Source organism: Tribolium castaneum, chromosome 2 (assembly GCF_031307605.1).
Source record: "Tribolium castaneum strain GA2 chromosome 2, icTriCast1.1, whole genome shotgun sequence".
In the NCBI taxonomy this organism is placed as follows: Eukaryota; Metazoa; Arthropoda; class Insecta; order Coleoptera; family Tenebrionidae; genus Tribolium; species Tribolium castaneum.
This window is the reverse complement of record NC_087395.1, coordinates 469,607-493,348: the sequence shown is the minus strand read 5'-3', so window position 1 is coordinate 493,348 and position 23,742 is coordinate 469,607. Positions and strand designations below refer to the sequence as shown.

The 23,742-nt window shown below is 30.2% G+C and overlaps 1 protein-coding gene and 2 long non-coding RNA genes across 6 annotated transcripts; 2 read left to right on the top strand and 1 right to left on the bottom strand.

Moving 5' to 3' along the window:
* The first annotated feature begins 1,927 nt into the window (after positions 1-1,927).
* Positions 1,928-22,395, top strand: LOC107398582 (uncharacterized). Its single transcript, XM_064354722.1, has 5 exons — positions 1,928-2,230; positions 2,279-2,849; positions 21,761-21,860; positions 22,056-22,220; positions 22,268-22,395. Exons 1-5 carry the CDS (start codon positions 2,044-2,046, stop codon positions 22,310-22,312), a joined length of 1,068 nt encoding a protein of 355 aa, XP_064210792.1. The 5' UTR covers positions 1,928-2,043; the 3' UTR covers positions 22,313-22,395.
* LOC135265350 (uncharacterized) lies at positions 4,468-7,039 on the bottom strand. 3 transcript variants are annotated; one of them, XR_010332974.1, is made up of 5 exons: positions 7,025-7,039; positions 5,377-6,884; positions 5,251-5,309; positions 4,699-5,197; positions 4,468-4,646 (listed from the first exon to the last, which is right to left on the bottom strand). It is a non-coding gene; the product is annotated as an uncharacterized LOC135265350 (long non-coding RNA). The 3 variants fall into 3 exon arrangements; XR_010332975.1 differs by having other exon boundaries at positions 5,251-5,521; positions 5,588-6,884; XR_010332973.1 differs by having other exon boundaries at positions 5,251-6,884.
* On the top strand, positions 14,461-20,558 carry LOC135265351 (uncharacterized). Of its 2 annotated transcripts, none has more exons than XR_010332976.1 (5): positions 14,461-15,433; positions 15,490-16,225; positions 16,281-16,439; positions 16,496-16,975; positions 17,028-20,558. It is a non-coding gene; the product is annotated as an uncharacterized LOC135265351 (long non-coding RNA). The 2 variants fall into 2 exon arrangements; XR_010332977.1 differs by lacking the exon at positions 14,461-15,433 and having other exon boundaries at positions 15,935-16,225; positions 17,028-17,243; positions 20,380-20,558.
* Positions 22,396-23,742: the final 1,347 nt, after the last annotated feature.

Genomic DNA, 23,742 nt, shown 5'->3' with positions numbered 1-23,742 from the left:
TCCAACCTGATCTTGTACCTCCTTAATAACACAGTTCATTACAATATAAACTTTTTTCTACTTTTAACAACTCCAGAGGGTTCTAAAAGCATAGAAAAGTTCCTAGAACATTCCTAGAGTGAGTTAAATTTTTTTTTTCATTTTTTGAAGGTAAGTAAGTGCCTTGATAAATATAAATTTAAACAAAAAATTTTACAATTTCAAACTCTATGATAAGCTGGTATAATACGTAGAATGAGCCGCAGAATTTTATAGAATCTAGGTCTCAAAAACTCAAAATTTCCACTTTTTTAATTTTTAAACAGCGATTACAGCAAAATTATAAGACTTAGAGCAAAACGGTTTGTTCCGTTGTAAAGAACACCTCAAAATTTATTAAATAGAATAGGTTTTAGCAATTTTGTTCTCAAAATTTTTCGTTCTTTTTTGGGTTTTTTTATTTTTTTTGTTTTCTCTATATACGGCAAAACTATTCTTAAAAGAGGAACTATTTAAACCCTTACCCATGCAGAATAATCCGGGAAATCGATTAGTGTCGAGAAAATCGCCAAATTCCGAATAGTTTTTCTGTTATAAAGTTTTAAAATTTTACTTATTTCTCCTTTTCTTTTTATTTTATTTTATTTGCAATTTTCTCGAAAACTATTAAACAAAGAACACTGATCTTTTTTTAGAAAGATACACAATTAAAAGGGTTTTTCAATGATAGTACACTTTATAGGGTTATCTCTAATAGTTCCAGAGGTATTGCTCAATAAATGTTACGGGTATCCGGAATCGACCAAAATCGCGATAAAAATTGCAAAATCAAAACTTTGAAAATCGAATATATTAACTTTTAACTCCCAAGGGTTCTAAAAGCATAAATAATTTCCTAAAACTTTGCGAGAGTAAATTTAAAAAAAGATTAAAAAAAAATCAAAAAATTTCAAAATTTTAAATCTCATAAAAAGCAAAAATGAAGCTTATTTTGTGTTATATGACCGTTTTCTCAGTTCTATGCAAGAGATCATCTGTGATCTGTGTTTTTAGACAATGTAAGCCATTTTATAGTTTTTAGGCAAGAAATTGTCTAAATTTAACCACTCATTTTAAAACTGGTATAAAAACCAAAAAACTGTTACCTTAATTAAGCGCTTGCATATAAGCAAATTTAGTACTATTAGTATTATTATTATTAATGTTATTATTATTAATATAACGACTAAAGACGACTCTAAAGACTTTAGTGACTTTTATGTCTCCTCCTTTTACCTCTACTAAAGTGTTAGACCCAATTAATTTAGTGTAATTTCAGTTTTTCAAACATTTTATTTTAATTCAAATTTTTGTTAAAGATTATTTATATCCAACTCTAAAAATTCGTAGAATGAGACGCAGAGTTCAATGAAACAAACTGTTTTGTTATTTACAATTTTGTCGAAAACTATTAATCGAAAAACACTGATTTTTTTGAAAAGATAAAAAGATAAATAATTAAAAAAGCTTTGTAACGATAATTTGATAATACACTTCATAGGGTATTCTATAGTTATTGCTCGATAAAAGTTCCGGGTATCAAAAATCGACAAAAATCTTGACGTAAAACGAAAAAATTAAAATTAAAAAATTGAAACAATTGACTTTTTTGCTTTTTTTAGAAACTCAAGAGGCTTGTAAAGGCGTTGATACATCACAAGATAAGTTTTTATTGTGACTTTTTAATATACAAATTTCTCAAGAACTCTTTAAATATGCCCCTTTTATGGTTAGTAAAGAAGTAAATTTACTTAGTATCATTTTTACCTCCACTTTGCGTCACACTAAATAATTAATTCCCTAATACTATGTTGGGAATAAAAATTACAACTTTGCGATTTACTTAATAAAAAAAAACAAATAAAATAAGCACGTCTAGTCATAATTAATAATTACGAAATAATTCTAAAATAATACGGTAACACAACCATCTCCAGTTTTCCCAGAAAATTGTCTTGCGTTCTATTAAACTCTAATTGATATAAAACATTTTTCACTAGTGTTTTCTTTCAAATTGCTAAAAAAATGTCAGTCGGTGAAATACGAATATGTCGTGTAACACGAAAAATACTTCAGTATAGCCAAATATGGCCCTCTGATAATTATGAAATGAATTCTGGCAAATGGTACTATTTCAGAGTCTTGACCTTAATGTTGACAACAAGTGTTTGGTTTTTTTGCATCATTATGCACATAATTATGTCAACACGAAGTATTATATTACGATGAATTTGCTTCAAATATTTTAACTAATTTTCAGGTCATCTTGATTTACATGTTAGCGAAGATGTTGCGTACATTGTTGTTTTTTGCGGTCTTTATTACATCACCTTCAACTATGTTAAAAACCAACACAAAATTGCATTACTACTTCGGGATTTATCAAATTTTGACAAATTTGGAGTCCCACCTGGTTATGAAAATGTCGAAACGAAGTTGGGTTTCTATTCGAAATTTCTCTTCGCTTATGTGACTGTAGCTGGAGTTGTTTATAATTTTATGCGATTTATTGAGAAAGGAGAGTGTGAAAATATGACAGGGAAAGACTTTAATGAAGTTTGTGGTTTAATGTCACCACTTTGGATACCGATAAGTTTGAACAACAATTCCCTAGTTTATTGTGCCATTTTTTTGTATGTCTTGATTTGCTCGCAGATGGTTATCAAAGTTGGTTTAATGATATCGTATCATGCGACAGAAATGGCACATCATATTATCTTAAGAATCGATCATTTGAAATTAATGATTGTGAAATGTTTTGATTTAGAGTATAACGAACTTCAACGAAGAAAATTGAGACAATGTATACTGTATCACACAGAAATACTTGAGTTAGTTGACATTACTAATAACAAAGAGTAAAATACCCAGAGATATGTAATCGGTCTATAATTTTTTCTCTATTTAAAATATTGCCACGCCGTTTTTATTATACGATGACACAATTTAAAGTACACATAGTAAAAATATTTGTATTATATACACAGAGTGTTCTGTACAAAGTGGTTAACCAAAGTTATATTTCTTTAAATGCAACACCTTATATATTTTTGCACAAAAAGGTAATGCAACTTTGTATAAACTAATAGATGTCTATTTCTTTTCATTTCGGAAAAAATCACTTTTCGTTATAAAAAAAACAATTTTTGAAAAATCGCAATGAAGTCGCCAAGGAATATTTTTTGACAAATTTTTCGTAGAAAAACTCAGAATATCTGGAGTTTAGCAAATAGTGTACATTTACTTGCAACACGCAGATACAGGGTGTGCCAAAACGCAAAACGTTTGTTCGTTGAATAATTCATTTTTTTCAAACACCATATATGCTTTCACACGAATAGATAGCATTTTTGATAACCTTTTTAATATTATAAAGTTTGCATAAAAAATTTATAAATATTTTTTGAGATTTTAAAAAAAAAATTATTACAAAAAAATTTGTTATCCAAGACTGAAAAGTCAAATAGTAATTTATTTTGTGATATGTACTAATGTGACTAATTAAGTTAGTAATCTAATTATTACTTGATACATAAATAAATTTTACTTAAGAATTAATAATAAAATAAATAAAAAAAGAAAACAAAATTGAATGCTTTATGAAATATTTATAATTTGCTGAACAAACCTCATATCGTTAAAAAGTTTATAAATAATGCTAGTAGATAGAGATAGCCGGTTCAAAAACCACCTCCACCTCCCTCTACTGCGCATGTGTGAAAATTGTGTCAGTCAGCCGCAGACGCAAGCGCGTAATCGCAGCTCGCTGGCCTGCGACCAGCTGGTCAGCCGGCCTGCGGCCGACTGACGCCATTTGTGATGATGCAAATATATTTATGTAGTATAATAATAATAATAATAATAATAATCGTCGCCATCTTGGAAGTTTGAAAGTCGGCGGCGGTCATTTTTGTTTAATGGTAAATTGGCGCCAAATTTAAATTATTTCAAAATTAATATTTGAAATTAGTCGGCCATGTTTGTTTGTTAAAAAAAATGGCGCCAAAATTTTAATTTATTTAAAAATTAATATTGGGTGTAATGTTGGTAGCGCCGATGTCGTCACAAATTCCGCCTAAATTCTCACGTTAGATGGCGCCACGGTCTGCAAACTTTTCGCTAGATGGCGCTGCCGTCAGCGCAGCCGTCAATCAAAGATGGCGCTGGCCTCCATTTTTTTTTTTAAACACACCCCCCGCCCGTTTGCGAATATGCAACCAAGAAAACAAGTAGTAGTAGTAGTAGTAGCTTTTTGGGGTTGTGAAATTTTTGGTTTTTGGGGTTGTGAAATTTTGAATATATGATTTTTGAAATGTGCAATTGTGAATACATGAAGTATATATACAATACATGCTGTATTGAGTTAAGCAAAATATCAGAAAATCATCGCGCTTGTCACTAATAACTAATAAAGGAAAGTCATTATTTTATCGATAAGGAAAAAAAACCTAGTATATGTAGTTTTTTATTTTTGTAATGTTGTTTGCCTAACTTGTCTGTTGCGCACCAAGTTTATTTTGTTATTTGTTTAAAATATAATGCAAAAAAAGTTGTTGTTGTTGTTGTTCCTTCCATGGGGAGTCGAACCTCAGGTAGGTAGAGTGGATAGTGCTGTCTATTTTGGAAACCTGAAAAAAATCATAAATTAGTTTTTTAAATAGAGGTGAACATGACACTTACCAAAAAATTTTACATTAATCTTCGTGAACAATACGTTCGAAATTAAAAATGTGGGCATCATGTTCCTGATTTCCATTAGCTTGCTTACGTCCCATATAAATCAAATAAGATCCGAGTCCTTCCATTAGTGTCGTAATTATGGTATCATTCATAACTGCTGTTAGTCGTTTAGGTAAAAAAACTTTACCGACGTTGTCCAGATATGCTACCATCATAACCCCATGTTGTGTGTTTGCCTTGGTTAAATTGATGATTTTATATTTCTTGTTCACTTCCAAATCGTTGGCACTGACATATGTATCAGTATATTCACAGGCAGCAATTTTATTCAGATTTAATAGTTGATCAGCCATTACAGAATCCTTTGAAATTTAAATGCAAAAATACACAGCGGAGCACATACAACTTCTCACAAAGATAGTTTTAATAAAACTGGTGAAATGTGTAAAAAACGGAACTTTTATAATCAATTTTTGCGGTTAACAGATAACACGCTTTCCTAAAAAATAAAAATGAAATAAAATATGATTTAATACTAATTTTGTGGTTTACCTTATCGTAGGAATTTTGTGACGCACTTTTTGTTTGATAAAAATTTGATAAAAATTTTCCTAAAAAATTAAACACATTTTTAGCAATCAAATGTGGTAAACAAATTTAAAAAATTAAAGAATTTACCAAAAAAAGATTATTTATGTTGGTTTTAGAGAAGAATTCAGTAGTCTGAATCGGAAGAATTTGTGGATGAAGAACTTGTGCCGAAGTCAATATTTTCGATAAACTTACGATGCGTCTTTTTGGCACAACTTTTGTAGGTCTGAAGCTGAAATTAGATGTTTAAATTAGATGTTTAGAAAGAACGTTTTATTAAGTTGTAATATAAACTTACTGTAAACAAACACTGATGAATACACCAACTACACCAACTATCTTCTTCACGAGTATAATCTGTTAAATTTTCAACCAGGACTGCATTGTGTGTAATAATCTTTTTAAAAGATAATTTTTTCAATTGAATTAAGATGGGTTCTCGCGGACAATTAATGTTAAATATAGATAAAGTTTTAGGTCCCGCTTGTATGACACTCTTAGTAAACTCATCATATTCAAAGTAATTATTTTCATTAAAAAAGTACAGCTTTCCGTTTAAATATCTAAATGTCCTTGTTATTTTATTAGGAACACCTTCAAATAATTCGTTTGTTAAACCAGGAACATTATATCCAGAGATGCAACTAGATAATGTAATATATGTATTATCTCTGAGAAAAAGATAAATACCACCTGAGTAAGTTGTTATCGCTGCCGAAATTGGACTTGATATTTTAAATTCTTCGCTTATAGATTTCGGATAATTAGTTTTAAATCTAAAAGTAGATAATGAAAAAAATATAAACTTCAGCTTTTACAATAATTACTATATCATCTGTTGAGGGTTTATGATAAATTGTTGTAAATTCTTCAAAATCTTTTGGTAAAAAATGTTAACCGCCCAGTAATTAATTAAGGTTTTGGATATGAATTTTTACCTATTTCAATTAAACAAATCCACTTTTTTTATAAAAGATGTATAAATGTGTTTTAACTATTAGAAATGTATATATTGTTTGTAAACTATTGGATATAAATTTTTTGGGGAAAATGATTGTAACGATAAATTAATAATCAAATACAACTGGATATTTATAAAATTTTTGATTCATAAATTTACAAGAAAAAAACGTTAGACAGGAAATAAGATCACAAAAATAATCAGAATGAATATTATTTTTTATTATACATAAAACAAACTACATACTTAAACTAAAAAAGTCATACACCTAAATAAATTTTTAATTGCAGTTTTTAAGCCAAACCTAACGCTATGAACATCATAAAAAACGCTATGAACATCATAAAACGATCCAACATGTATGAGGTTTAATGTACCCATACCCAAATGTCAATTATACCCCGCTCCTCATCGGTGTCTATCGCGGCGGTCAAGCGCCCCACGGTAAAAATATCAAAATAACCTCCAAGGGATGGGGGCGGTTCCAGTCGCAGATAGATGTTAATAAGGGAAACCCACTCGAAGGTGCCCGCGGGAATTTGGGTGAGGAGATGGTCCACCTCCTCTTCGGTTAACCCAGCGTGGTTAACAACCAAATCTGGGTTATAGTCCCCATAGTAACCTGCGGGATGTTCTGTAACAAAAGAAAGAGAAATTTAATAAATAGATTACATTAATTTATTAAGACTGATGATGAAGTGTTGTAATTAAATTTCAAACAATTGATTCGGAAAAAATTTAAAATAAAATAATGTAAAAATTATTTCTACTTACTAGACATGATGGTTGTGTTGACTGTTGATATTTCAATAAAAATTATTTCACACACTAAAAGTTGATCCCTTTATACTTTTTGTAATCTTAACTAGAGTGGAGAGGGCAGGTTAATGAAGTAGGAGAAGGAAACGAGATTAAAACTTTAAACGTTTATTTCGGTAAATTCTGAATTACATAATTATAAATAAACCGTACATTATTAAGACTACAGATACATATTTTAGTTTTTAAGTAATGATGCATACATAACGGAAGTTGTGGTTGCAATTTTGGACAAGAGTTTGCTTCCTCCAAATTGATGATCCTAGGGTAAAAGTCCTTTGAATCGAAAAATTGTCTTAAAAAATCCTCTTTAACGCTTCCTTTTACGTAAATAATATCGATAACATCATCGATAATATTTTCTTCTAGTATGTTATAAATATTTTCATAGTCGATATTTCCACTGTTGTAACGTAATAGATGATGATTTAATTCTAAATATTTCACTTGTTTTTTTACATCTGCACTTAGTTGACGAAACGGCACCGGTGATTTAAACAAATAGTGACCAGTTCGATGTCCATCAAATATTGTTAATTCTTTAACGATGAATTCAGGTATATAAAATCCTTGAACATCAATCACTACTACCTTCATGTTGAACACTTAAATCTAGACTGAAAAATTTGTTCACGATGAGCAGAATTTAAGATCTCCTTTAAAATATTTTTCATTTGATTAATTCTAAACTTAAACCTTTCTCTGTCTGCAGCGCATTGTATCCAATAGTTTCCTTTTCTAGCATCTTGATAAGCATATGACCAAACTATTAGATTATGTACTTCCGGAGCACTATCACTTATAGTAACACTTTTTTTCATCCTTATATCAGTTGTCTAATTATTCCTGTTAACGGATAGTACTGCATTATTCTATCATGAATGATAATACAATAAGCTCTTGTATCGGCTGGGAAATTATTATCGCTTTCAAATTCTAAGCTGATATCAATGGTGGAACTTCGAATTGCTTCGTTTTGCTTGGAACAGTCTAATACAAATATCGGTCTTTTTGTATAATCTGTATAGCTTAATATAGGTTCAGCACGATCTTTTCCATTAAATTCCTTATAAAAATCAACGTAAGCTTGATATGCTTCTAAATATTTATTTTTAGCAAATTGTAGTTTCCATGTTTCATATGGATAAACATTTGAATTCAACCATAAACGTACGCTTCTTACATCACAATGATCAAATAGAGTAACATCAGACTTTGGATTATTTTTTCGGTTTGTTTGAAAGCAAACGATAATAAATCTTGGTCTTTCTAATTGAGTAGATGTTTTAACTCTCCAGATGTCGTTATTAGTTTGTCGAACTGATGGAAGTTCATGAATTTCCCATTTTCTGAACGGTAACGATATAACACGATCTTTGTTGATCCCTTCTAATATAGTTAATTTAATTTCATCATTTGGGTAAACATGTTTTGCTTTTAATTCAATATTGTTAATCTTAAGTGTCGCTTTTCTCGTTCCGGTAGAAATGAAACAATTAGCATCGTTACGACTTCGTATTAATCGAAGTTTTTGATGACCGCTAACTATCCGATGATAATCAAATGGTAAATTTAACAGATAAGATAAAGGGATTCTAAATGAAAACGTATTATCAGTTTCATTAAATGTCTTCAGTTGTTGACTTTCTTGATCATTCCATCCAGCGAGAGTTAATGCTCTTACTTCATCTTTGCCATAACATAGAAAAGTTTTGATTGTAGATACTGTTCCGACTTCACGTACACTATCTAACTCAACATTATTCAATTCATAGCTTACATTCTCAAATAAATATGCTGCTGCATTATTAGTCAAGGTTACATTTCCACCGCCAGTTTCCGGTACCGGATCTGGTATGAACTCACCGTCCACTTGTATAAATGATTCAAAGAGAGAAATCCAAATATCTCTCTGATTAATTATAATTTCGATTTCATCATTGTTATCGAAAGATCTTACTTGCGGACTATATGTATGTTCTTCCTCTTTACTTATGCTGTCGTCTATTTCCGGTGAACTGTAAACCTGAAGTTTGCTGGCGGACATTATATCCTAACGATTTAAGAATCTGCACGCTCTGATGTGATAATGTCGACTGATGACAAGATACTGACTGATAATTTGATGGATTGTATGATTTTTTATATTGATTTTGAAACACTAAACCCATGTTTATGCTTCTTTTTTCAGAGCAAGACGAATATTGATTGTTTGACCGTTAAAATCTATAGGACAATGGTCTTGATCAACAATATCAATAGTTAGGTTAGGTATATTGGATCTATTAATGATAGGTAAATAAATAGGATTTAATGGTTCCACAAAAATCTGTTCGGCTGGACTAACACTTAAAGCAGTTTCATAAAGAGTATGAGATTCTTTGTTTTTGTAGAAAGAACCTCTTACAATATTACACTCGATACGTATTGTATTAACCTTAATTATGTTAACAGGTAAATCACTTTCATGTAATTGTCTTGCTTTAAGTTTCCTTTTAGAAAAACCTAACAATTTACCAATACTATCTTCGTGAGCGAAATTAATGTCGTAAATACTAAATATCTCACACTTTAATGTGTTTTCGTTAGCCTTCAATGAAAATGTATTCTGTTTTTGAGCATCAGTTGCAGATCGTCCACTAAGAATAATTTGTATATATTTTTCTATAGCAGCTATTTCATAAGCACCTTTCGGAAATGTTATCACTTTTTCTTCAGTAGTGTTCGGAGCAAAATAATAAAATTTATTTGTACCCTCTTCTATATTTGGTATATTATTGTTAGTATAAAAACCGATTAAAGCTATAGAATAATTCGAATTTTCTTCAAGGTCAATGGGTGGCTCATAGTGTTCAGACAGCGTACTTTCAACACCTGTTAGGGAGAATGTCTTATACATGACTGAATAAAATACATGATTATCTCATCTTTTATTATGTAAAAACATCAAACATAAATGTCCGCAATTATATGATAAAAATTGATAACGATCATGATTAAAGTAAATATTACAATTTCCTAAGTATCGTACTAATTCTAGAGGTGGCTTTAGATTTCCATAACTATCAAAATAATCAACCTGTTTATTTGTTTTTCTATAACAAACCCAATGAGTTCCGGATCCTTTTTTAGAGTCCAAATTAATGATAGCACATTCTGTCTTATCAGGTTTCATATGAATTAATTCATCTCTCATAAAAACGCCTTTAAATTTGGGTAGTTTTAATAATTTAGCATATCTTCTTAAATCATTATCAGTTAGTGCCCTATTAGGCAGTTTTATTGGTAGTTTTTTGGAAATTTACGTAAATACAATCCATAACCTCGTGGTTGCTTTCGAAGATATAAACCACTTCCCGCCTTCCCGATAGCGATATCTTCCAGTACTTTATTATGACGTTTATTCTCATCTAATTTCTGTTTCGCTGCTTTAGCATCATTTACAGCTTTAGTTATAGCAGCAGCACCTCCGCCCATAGCCCCTAAGGCACTAAGTCCTCCAAAAATTAATGGTAACAATGGTAAAAATCCTCCTGTTTTTATAGGTATAATACGAGGAATTTTTATACGCTTACGACCTCCAGATTTTCTAACTGCTATACGAGCAGCTGATAATGCAGATTTTATATTATCATATCCCTTATTTTCTAAATTTGATAAAAGAGCTTTATGAAAAGGTTGTTGTTTTTTCTGTGTCCTCTTTCTAGATTTCTTTGTCTTCCTTTTCGATTTTTTCCTTTGGATTCCCATACCTAATTTCCTTTTGACTTTCATTGCGTTAGTTACAAACCAGGCACTTGCTTTTTCACCAAATGAAGCGTCTTTAGACTTAACACGTGACCATGCACTATCTTCTAAAATTCGATCCGCTTGATGTCTATCTTTTAAATCGTTGGAATTAGCGTAAGCTATATCGTGCGTTTTACAAAAGCTGTCAAGCTTGTTTATTCCAGGATCACCTCGTTCTAACCGTTTCTTAAGTTTTGTACCAGGTCCGCAATATTGATATCCTGGTAAATGTAATTCAAAAGGTAATTTATTGATTGCAGTATTTAATAGTCCTTCCCCTTTGAAAGACAACATTTAACTGAACTTTTTTCCCTATATAAACCTTCTTATAAATGTTTTTAATTTAGTATGAAAATGAAAGTGTTAAAGCAAAAATTACAATTACCTATCATAAATCATGATTATAATAATGTTGATAATAAACATAAAATGTCTCATCGACATGGTACACTTTTACCCGAATCAATACGTTGTATAATTTGTGGACCTTCTGGTGGAGGAAAAACTAACATATTATTGTCTTTATTGTTTGATCCCAACGGATTGAAATTTGAAAACATATATATTTATTGTAAATCATTATATCAACCGAAGTATAAACTGCTTAGTGATGTGCTACAAAAAATTAAAGGAATGGAATATAACCAGTATGAACATAATGAAGACGTGCTAGATCCAAAAGATGCAAAAAATAACTCTATTTTTATATTTGATGATGTCATAATGTGTAATCAAGCTAAGATAAGGGATTACTTTTGCATGGGCCGGCATAAAAATATTGATAGTTTCTATCTCTGTCAAACATATACAAAAATACCGAAACATTTAATTCGAGATAATGCAAATTTATTGGTAATATTAAAACAAGATCTGTTAAATTTAAAACATGTATATGAAGATCATGTTGGTGCTGATATGAAATTCGAACAATTCTGTGAAATATGTCAGGAATGTTGGAAAAACCAATATGGTTTTTTGGTTATATGTAAAGATAATGAATTAAATAAGGGTCGATATAGAAAAGGGTTTGATCATTTTATTCAAGTGTAGAGTGATATCTATTTGAGAACGTTTCCAGACCGGTTAATATCAGTTTCACAGCGGTTAGTATCGGTGCGATATCGGTTAATACCGGTTCCAAAGCGGTTAGTATCGGTTAGATACCGGTTAGAGACCGGTTAATATCGGTCTCAGACCGGTTAGTATCGGTGTGATATTGGTTAATACCGGTTCCAGAGCGGTTATTATCGGATAGAGACCGGTTAATATCGGTTTCAGACCGGTTAATGTCTGTTAAAAAGCAGTTCCTGATCGGTTTGAGATCGGTTAATATCAGTTTGAGACCCGTTATAATAGCAGTCGAATAAGAAGTTATATAAACAATAATTCTGATTTGTTCGGTTAGTTTATAACATTAAGCGGTAATGATGGGTACCAAACCAGATCAAAACCTTAAAAGACATATATTAAAAGCAGCTGATTCAATTCGAAAGAAGTATAAAGCCATAAAGTTAAACAGCAGTGAAGCGGATGAGTCAATTAAAAAGCTTTTTCAGCCTGTTATAAATCCTTTAGAAGAAATTTCAATAAAATTGGAGAAGCAATCTCCACCACCACAGCAACAACAACAAAAACAACACAAAAGACCAAAACATCATATTCAAAAGCAAAGGAAACAATTTCTTAAACTACCAAAAAAAGAAAAGATTAAACAAGAACTTGAACTACCAGTTGAAGAAACATATGAACCTAGTACATCACTGCGACAACCAGAAGAAATATATGAGTCATTACCAGAAATAAAAGAAGAAGATGAAGAAACCAAATCTGACACTATGGATGATTTAATTAATAGCAGACATATTTTAGATGAATTTTTAGAACAATATCCTCCAGTTGCGAGAAATGCAATAGAAGCAGTTTTAGAGAAAACCAGTGATCAGACATTTGGTCCTAGATATAATTCAAAAGAGAATAAACTATTTATGGGTAAACATGAATTAATAATCAGTCAAAATGGTGATTTAATTTTAGATAATGAATCATTTCCTGGTACTCCTGGTTTATACAGACTAATATTTTTTAAAAACCCTGAAGATAAATACACTCAAATTACAAAAGAGGATCGGTCAGCATACAAAAAAATACTTGAAATTTCTAATACACATAGAAAAAATAATGATCCCACAAAACAACTAAAAGGTCATAGAGGTGTAAAATATACTCAAATTGTGCAACCAATGTTTACTTCATTTCCTAAATCTCCGTTTATTGGTGAAGGATTATTCACTAATAAACGTGTAGAATATGTTTACTGGGATGACATAAATGAATTAGTGTCACGTCTAGCATTATTACATGCAGCGACAAAAGCGGGTAACAATTCCCATCTGAATGAAATTTTATCAATAGAAGAAGAATTAAAGGAATGTGGTGTAATATATTAGGCTTAAGTTTTTTTCTGGTTAATCCTCAGTGTTGAAATGCCCATTGATCTATTCGGACGTAAAGTGTTATCAGCATCAAGTGCATTTTTTAAATCTACACCATCACCTTTTGTTTTCACTGCTGATGGTGACCTTGATTTAAAACATCATAGAATCTGTAACATTAATGATCCAACAGAAGACAAAGATTGTGCGAATAAGGTATATATTGATTTAGTAAGTAAACAAATATACCAAAAGATGGAAGGAGTAATAGCTGCTTTAACGGATTTAAATAATAATGTTCATAAAGCAGATGCTATATGGATGGATAAATTTAATCAGTTAAACTTAACCATGAATGTTAAGTACAAAATACTTGATGAAAAAATTGATAATATAATTGCTACAATTCCTCACACGATTGAATCAGAATTGCATAACAAACATTTAAGTATAAATTATGAAATCGATAACAAGTGGAAAAAATTTATGAATAATTCAAATGAGATAACCAGACGAATAAAAAAACTTGAAGAACGCTTTGAAGGAATCGATAGTATTAAGATAAAACCAGAAACCATTTCCAAACGTTCTAAAGCAGGTGATACAGATCAACTTGAAAATGTACCTATATCAAAGAAAAGGAAAGTAACAGATTCATATGAAAATAGTGAAAGATAGAACCCATGCCTCATAATAAAAACAAGTGTCCTCCAGGTCAAATGTCAGATCGTCATGGAAATTGTAGAGAAGTGTACCGTAAATAAGCAATGGTTCGACTAAAGCAAGTTAGTGATGTAAAGCAAAAATTGGTAAACGAGATATTTAAACCTGCACGCAGGAATTTTAAACGAAGACGTACTATAATTAAAGGATTGGATGATTTATGGCAAGTAGATTTAGCAGAAATGCAAAATTTATCTTATCATAATAATGGATTTAAATATATTTTAGTCGTAATCGACTGTTTTTCTAAATTTTTATGGACCAGACCACTGAAATCGAAATCAGCTAATGAGGTTAGCAGAGCTATGGAATCAATACTGAAGAATGAAAAAGAACGAATACCAAAGAATTTACAGTCAGATCAAGGAAAGGAATTTTATAATACCACTTTTCAGGATTTGATGAGACGTTATAATATTAATCACTATAGTACGTACAGCGTTAAAAAAGCAGCAATTGCTGAACGAGTTATACGTACTTTAAAATCCAAAATTTATCGATATTTTACGTTATTTGCGACACATAAATGGATAAATAAATTGCAAGAGATAACCAAAAATTATAATACTACAATACATCGAACAACAGGAAGGAAACCCACAGAGATAAACGCTTCGAATCAAGGAGACATAACAGCATATGATCATCTAAAGATTGTTGATAAAAACAGAAAAAAATTTAAAGTCGGAGATTTCGTAAGAATTAGCAAAGAAAAGATGTTATTTGAAAAAGGATATACACCCAATTGGTCAACGGAAATTTTTAAAATCAGTAAGATTAATCTAACCAATCCTGTAACATTTCTGCTAGAAGATAAAGAAGGTCAACCAATCAAAGGAGCTTTTTATATTTGGGAATTATCAAAAACTCAATATCCTGACGTCTATTTAGTTGAGAAAGTGATTCGACGTAAAGGAACTAAATTATTTGTGAAATGGTTAGGTTTACCAGATAATCAGAATAGTTGGATTGAAATGAAAGATATTACCTAATAAATAAGAAATATATATACGATATAATTATTTAACGTCTAATTTAGTTCCATTTAAGATGGCAACGAGTGTAGAACCTGTTATAAAAAAAGTGCTGCATTTTGAAAAAACCATAAGCGATATTCGATTACTAATGAAACTGGAACTACTGAAATTAGGACCGTGCCAGTTGATGGATATATTTCATAAATTACCGGAAACATATCAACAAGATCATGATATAAAGCTGAATCTACCATGTTTACAACATTATTATAACAGTTTTGACGAAGATCAGTTTGATGGTCCTCCTTCATCAATAAATAATTGTGTTTCGTGTATTTTAGATGATACAGGAAGCCAACAACAACAACAACAACAACAACAACAACAACAACAACCCACTGCGTTTCAAGTGTAATGCCTCTTTTGAACTCATCACTCATCTTGTTTGTTACTCTTATACAAAATGTGTTGTACGTGCAAAAACCGTTAGATGTTGTAGATATGTACATCGTCTTCACTAGTGAAAGTCCTAACAACACAAGATGGTCTCCTCTCTGGAAAAGTTTATTTTTCAACGATGTTGATTACCAATGGAAGAAGATGAATCTGGGTTATTTGAGCAATACTGCAATAGAAATATTTAAATATGAAAATGTTTCTATAGCAAACTCTGTAATATATTTTAAATTAAGACTAGTTTTTACCAATAGTAATTATATTGATACTGACTGGAAGAGACTTATACTTAATGATCATGATGTAGTTTCAATAAAAAATTGTTTTAATCATGTTCCTACCTTTTTAGCAATGTTTGGAATTGTTTGTACATGTTGGATCGTTTTTATGATGTTCATAGCGTTAGGTTTGGCTTAAAAACTGCAATTAAAAATTTATTTAGGTGTATGACTTTGTTAGTTTAAGTATGTAGTTTGTTTTATGTCTAATAAAAAATAATATTCATTCTGATTATTTTTGTTATCATATTTCCTGTCTAACGTTTTTTTCCTTAAAAACGTTAAATTTTTATCAGTTATATTTTGAATTTTTTGAATTTTTACGTAAGGAACCACAATATCCGGTTGCAAAGTTTATGGAATATAAAATCATATCGCATCAATGATTAATTCATTTCTACTTCGACTGTCCGTGTATGAAAGTAATCATGTTCAAGTGCTCTCAATGCGATAACAAGTTTACTCGCAAAGATGCTTTAACACGTCATGTAAAAAAACATAGTAAGTAAATACATTTTACGTTATAGAAATTGTTTTAATTAAGAGCATTTTTAAGGTGATAAATTATCTAAACTCACTTGCACCGGATGTAAAACGTCATTTACGAGATTTGATAACTATAGGCGTCATATTACAAATTCATCATTGTGTTCAATGGATTCGGATGATATGACTCCTAAAAAAGCCCGCCTGACAACTAGAACACCTTTACAAGGTATTTTTGTAAATATTCTTTATATTATTATTATTATAACTTGTTTTTGTTTTTAGAAGTTACTACTAACGCTCCATCATGTTCATTTCATCAATTTTGTGAAATATGCAATAGTCACTACAGAGGATCCAGATTAAACCATTTACGTTCTTTAAAACATAAAAGTGTCATCTCCGCCAAAATTAATGATGATGATGATTTCGTTGAAGAATATCAAGTTGCCTTCAAATCAAGAATTACCTCATACCGATTGAAAAATTCACAACTAGATGACTTGGAAGTGTGCAATTTTTTTGAAAGAAATCAAGATAAACTTATCACTTTAATAACTAGAAAACTGAGAGAATTTAACCAACTTAAAATTAATTTCGAACTTTTTGCTAAATATATTTTACCTTCTAAAGACATTATCGAAATCAAATCATTCAACACTAAAAATATCATCATTTCAATATCGACAAATATTAAGGTAGAACTGGAAGAAATATGTGGCGTCATAAAAAACAAAATGAGTGAATTCTTGGAAAAAGATAGTGGTAAGTAATATCAATTTTATTTATAAACATATTATTGTATTAAATTTTTTAGGTTGGATTTTAATGGAAATTTTGTTTTTGGAACTTAATATCAACAAATTCAATCCACTACGTGCATCAACATATATACCATTACCGAAGGACATAGCGAAGCGGAGAGCGGTTATCAATATTCATAATGATGATAATGAATGTTTCAAATGGTCTGTTTTGGCACACCTTCATTCAACTGAAGTAAATGTTAATCGACATCGAGTTGATGCTTATCGTGAGTTTGAAGAGGAATTAGATTTTACAGATATTTCATTTCCGGTTAAATTAACTGATATTTTTAAATTTGAAGCACTTAATAATATTAGTGTAAATGTCTATGGAACAGAGCAGCGTTTTGATCATGAAAAAGGTAAATGGGTATCAGATATTATAGGTCCCTTTTATTTAACTTCTAAGAAACGAGACATTCATGTAAATTTATTACTTATCGTAGACGATGAAAGAATGATCAAACATTACTGTCTGATAAGCAACATTTCTCGATTAATAAGTTCACAACTTTCCAAACATAATCATGCTAAATTTATATGTAACGGTTGTCTATTATTTTTTTCGAGTGAACAAAAATTAGTTAAACATCGTAAGTATGCTTGTAATGAAGTTGTCACTACATTACCAACTTCTGATCTGATTATAAATAAATTTGGTAAAGAAGTGCCTGGTAATGAATTAACATTTCAAAATTTTGATAAATCTCTTAAAGTTCCTTTTGTATTTTATTTCGATTTTGAATCTATTTTAAAACCTTTACGCAATGATAATTCAGCCGATAATATCCGTACAATTGTTACACATTTACATGAACCATATAGTTTCGGATATTACATAAAATGTGCATATAATGATAATTTATCAATTTATCGGACTTATCGAGGAAAAGATGCTCCTAAAATTTTTGTGAAATGGTTGCAAGATGATGTAAATAGACTTTATCACGATCACCTCAAACATATCGTACCACTTGAAATGACTCCGTTAGATGAATTGGTTTTTCAAATATCTACCCATTGTCATTTATGTAAAGAACCTTTCAAAACAGATTACGGAAGTCTAAATTGTGATAGAGTTCGTAATCATTGTCACTTAACAGGTGAATTTTTAGGACCTGCACATTCTATTTGTAATTTAAATTATAAGATTCCAAAATATATCCCTGTTTTTTGTCATAATTTAACTAATTATGATAGTCATTTATTTATTAAAGCTTTAGCAACAGAAAAGACCATCATTAATTGCATTGCTCAAACTAAAGAAAAGTATATTACATTTTCAAAAAAAATTTTAGTTGATAAGGTCATGAACACGACTACAAATACAGTTGACAATATTTTTATAACGCTTAGATTCGTAGATTCGTTCCGTTTCCTTTCTTTTTCATTAGATAAATTATCTCAGACTTTAACTTCTAATGAATGTCTAACCATTCGGAAACACTTTCCGGACGATAACCAATTTAATTTGATAAGACAAAAAGGTGTTTTTCCATATTCATATTTGGATTGTTTTAATAAGTTAGATGATACCAGTTTACCATTGATTCAACAATTTTATGATAATCTTAATAAAACTGATATCAGTGAACATGATTATGAGCGAGCACAGGAAGTCTGGAATCTATTTGATTGCAAAACGTTAGGTGATTATTCCGACATTTATTTAAAGTCTGATGTTTTGTTACTAACAGACATTTTTGAAAATTTCAGAAAGGTTTGTCTCAAAATTTATGAACTAGATCCAGCTCATTACTTAACAGCACCTTCATTAGGCTGGGATGCTATGTTAAAAATGACTGGAATTAAATTCGAATTGTTAACTGATATAGACATGGTACATTTCTTTCGAAAATCTATTAGAGGAGGACTTTGTCAATGTTCAAAACGTAAAGCAGTAGCAAATAATAAGTTTTTATCAAATCATGATCCTTCTAAACCAACTTCTTTTATAATGTACCTTGATGCAACCAACTTGTATGGAGCAGCAATGTCTGAATATTTACCTTATAGCGGTTTTCGATGGGAAGATCCTAATGAATTCAATGATAACCTAATTCTCAATTTGACAGATAACGCTGATGTAGGTTATATATTCGAAGTTGATTTAGAATATCCTTCTGAATTACATAATCTTCACAACGATTTACCATTTTGTCCTGAAAAATTTATTCCTCCCTCTAGTAAAACTGAGAAACTTTGCGCAACCTTGAACAATAAAGTACACTATGTTTTACATTATCGAAATTTAAGACAAGCTATACAAGGTGGTTTAAAATTAATTAATATTCACCGTGTTTTAAGTTTTAATCAATCACCATGGTTGAAAACATATATTGATTTAAATACAGAAATGCGTAACAAATCAAAAAACGCGTTAGAAAAAGATGTATTTAAATTAATGAATAATTCAGTTTTTGGTAAAACCATGGAATCAATTGATAAAAGAGTAAACGTGAAATTGGTAACATCATGGAATAATATAGGTAGAAAACCAGGTGCTGAAAGTTTAATTGCACGACCAAATTTTAAAAATTCATCTATCTTTACACCAAATTTTGTAGCTATTCAATTAGAGAACGAAAAAGTTTTCTACAATAAACCTCTGTATGTAGGTTTTACTATTCTAGATATCAGTAAAACTATTATGTATGATTTTTATTATAATTTCATAAAACTTAAATACGGTAACAATGCAACGCTTTTGTATACCGATACTGATAGTTTAGTAATTGAAATTTTTTGTGAAAATATTTATGATGATATTAAATCTAATATAGAGCGTTTTGATACTTCAAATTATAAAGCAGAAAATATTCATGGAATACCTGTATCGTCTTCTGTCATCGGGAAGATGAAAGATGAATATAAAGGACGTGTAATATCAGAATTTTTAGGAACAGGTGCTAAAGCATATTGTGTGGATGTTGAAGGTGAATTATCTAAAAAAGCTAAGGGTATTAAACACAATGTAATTACAAGTGAATTACATAAAATTGACTACCAAAACGCAGTTACTGTTCCAAACACTGAAATTATTAAAGAAATGAATATCTTTCGTTCGAAGCTTCATAACATTTACACAGAATTAAAGAAAAAAATTGCTTTATCTTTCAAAGATGATAAACGTTACATCTTAAACAATTCTGAAGGTAGAACATTATCTTGGGGTCATAAAAATATTCTTCCTCAAACTCAGGAATAATATTTAATTTGTATTGTAGTTATTGTATTATAATGTTTATGTATTATAATATGTATGTATGTATGTACTTATATTTAGATGTAATAAACAATTAAAGTAATTTATTGTTTTTATTATTATCCATTAACCAAATAGCTTATGTGAATTTGTTTCAGGTTTCCAAAATAGACAGCACTATCCACTCTACCTACCTGAGGTTCGACTCCCCATGGAAGGAACAACAACAACAACAACTTTTTTTGCATTATATTTTAAACAAATAACAAAATAAACTTGGTGCGCAACAGACAAGTTAGGCAAACAACATTACAAAAATAAAAAACTACATATACTAGGTTTTTTTTCCTTATCGATAAAATAATGACTTTCCTTTATTAGTTATTAGTGACAAGCGCGATGATTTTCTGATATTTTGCTTAACTCAATACAGCATGTATTGTATATATACTTCATGTATTCACAATTGCACATTTCAAAAATCATATATTCAAAATTTCACAACCCCAAAAACCAAAAATTTCACAACCCCAAAAAGCTACTACTACTACTACTACTACTTGTTTTCTTGGTTGCATATTCGCAAACGGGCGGGGGGTGTGTTTAAAAAAAAAAAATGGAGGCCAGCGCCATCTTTGATTGACGGCTGCGCTGACGGCAGCGCCATCTAGCGAAAAGTTTGCAGACCGTGGCGCCATCTAACGTGAGAATTTAGGCGGAATTTGTGACGACATCGGCGCTACCAACATTACACCCAATATTAATTTTTAAATAAATTAAAATTTTGGCGCCATTTTTTTTAACAAACAAACATGGCCGACTAATTTCAAATATTAATTTTGAAATAATTTAAATTTGGCGCCAATTTACCATTAAACAAAAATGACCGCCGCCGACTTTCAAACTTCCAAGATGGCGACGATTATTATTATTATTATTATTATTATACTACATAAATATATTTGCATCATCACAAATGGCGTCAGTCGGCCGCAGGCCGGCTGACCAGCTGGTCGCAGGCCAGCGAGCTGCGATTACGCGCTTGCGTCTGCGGCTGACTGACACAATTTTCACACATGCGCAGTAGAGGGAGGTGGAGGTGGTTTTTGAACCGGCTATCTCTATCTACTAATGCTATCGATACGTGTAAAAAATTACATGGTGTTCAACTTAAAAAAAAATAATTATTCAAATTTTTGCGTTTTGGCACACCCTGTATATTATCTGGGTGTTTCAAGTTTGTGGTCTATGTGCTAGAATTACAGAATAATCTGAGTTTTTGTGTAGCAAATTTATTAAAAAATATTCATAGGCGACTTTGTAGTCGCGTAGAAACAAATTATGCAGAAATATATAAGGTGTACCTTGGTTCACCACCCCGTATACAGCACCCTGTGTACAATTTTTTTTTGAATTTGCGGACTTTATGTCGACCTGTAGGACAATAAAAACATTGCAATATTTCAAGTAACAAAAAAGTTATAGAGCGATTACGCACTCTTGGGTCACCCTGTATGTAGCTAAAAATAACAATTTCAGTTTTGCTTCGAGGTTAGATGAATGTTTTTCAACTGGAATGTTCACACATATTTTCATGACTGGAGCAATTTTTGCATGCATTGAAAAACAGTTTATTGATGTACTAAATTTTATTCTTAAATTTTCTTGTGCTTATTTTTTTTAAATTTTAGGGTGAACATCAATTTTGCGCCGCTGTACATTTTATTGGATGGGTTTTGACGCTATTTGTTGCTTGTCTTGGAGGGCAACATCTAATCAATGCTGTCTGTTTTTTTTAGAATGCTTCTTTACATAAGTATAAATAATTGTTATTATTTTGCAAAGCGAGTCAATTCCTGAGTCTATTTGGTTTTCACAGTGGTATAAAGCTGATAAAGAACTACGTAAAGATTTATTATTTATGCTTATGAGGTGTCAAAAAAGTTTAAAAATTAGAGCTGGACCATTTGGTGTTTTATCGTATCCACTTCTAGTGTCGGTAATGATTTGGTTTTAGTTTTTTTGTAAATTTAAGGTATTTTTTAGGTGCTAAAAATGTCCTACTCTATGCTTTGTATGCTTACGTCTTAAATCTAGTTGCAAGTTTGGCTAATAAAAATTTATCTGCACTAATTATACTTTATTTCAATGTAATAATTAAAACACAACAAATAAAAACCATCCACCATAAATTTGTATTTTTTCTGTTTGTTTTAATGACTTAAAGTATTTTTATAATAAACGGAAGGTGAGATATACTGAAAGAGACTTCTAAAAGTACATTTTCACTATAACTCGAAAACTAATAATAGCATAGAATTAAGCGTTTGCTAATAAATACATTGCATTTTGAATTAAAATTGCATTAAAATTAATTAATAAATTATTTAATCACTATTAAGAATAACTGCAAAATATTGTTATTTTCTTTAATATCTGCGAGTAAGAGATGTTTAAACGTTAAATAAAAATTCAAAATGCAACTAAATACGCAACATTGGCCCTAATCTTAATTATAAGAGAAAGTAAAAAAATTCTGAAAAAAATTATTTACTAGAAAAAAACATGAAACATTTAGTAGAAAACACTGATTTGATGCAACTATGAATTTTTAAAATATTACAAGGTAATTCAAAAGTTGCAGAGCATCTCTTAGGCACTGACATTAGACTGAGTTCAAAATTCCTGTAACAAAAAATTTGGTTTTTTTTAAATGTTACAAAAAGTTTCTAAATTTTTAGATTGTTTCCTCAAATTTAGGTAGTGAAAATCGTAGACGTGTAATGAAGAAAATCACTACATTGTATTTTATGTGGTGTTTAACACATTTACCAATCTAGCAAATTCGACAATAAATATGTAAAATTCGACAACGTGGAAAAATAAAGAACAGATACAGTTGCTACAAAAATTAAAAAATAAAAAAAAAGTTGGTTGAAACATATCATTTTTATGCCTATCTGAACTTCATTTATCACTATATGCGAAAATTGGTCCGACATTTTTCAATGACCCTGTAGTGACTTTTAGCAGATTCACCGTGTGACCACTAAGATCACCAGATCTGACACTACTAGAATTTTTTTCATAAACTAGATTAAATTTAATGTTTCTTTGATTAAAAAATACCAGTTTTAACAATTAATAGTTTAAAAAAACTAGCTCTTGCCAAAATTTTAGAGAAACAGAAACATTTTGTAATTCGCGACCACAATGGGTGGTATGAAAAAACTTGAAATAAAATTTAACGACGTTAGGACAGCTTCTTAAAATATTCTAAATAAAACGACCAGTTGCAACGTTTTGTTTATACAGAATGTTACGTTTTTATTGTTACAAATTTAAACAGGTGATAGAACATTCAACTTTATGATAAATGTTTTTTATAAACATGTATCGAAAAATACTTTGGAAAAGAGCTACACCTCCTGAAAGAAGTGCTTCTTTTAGTGAGTTTTTCTTAATATTTCAGAAACCATTATAGATAAAATTACAAAATTTAGTACAGATAGTAACCTTTA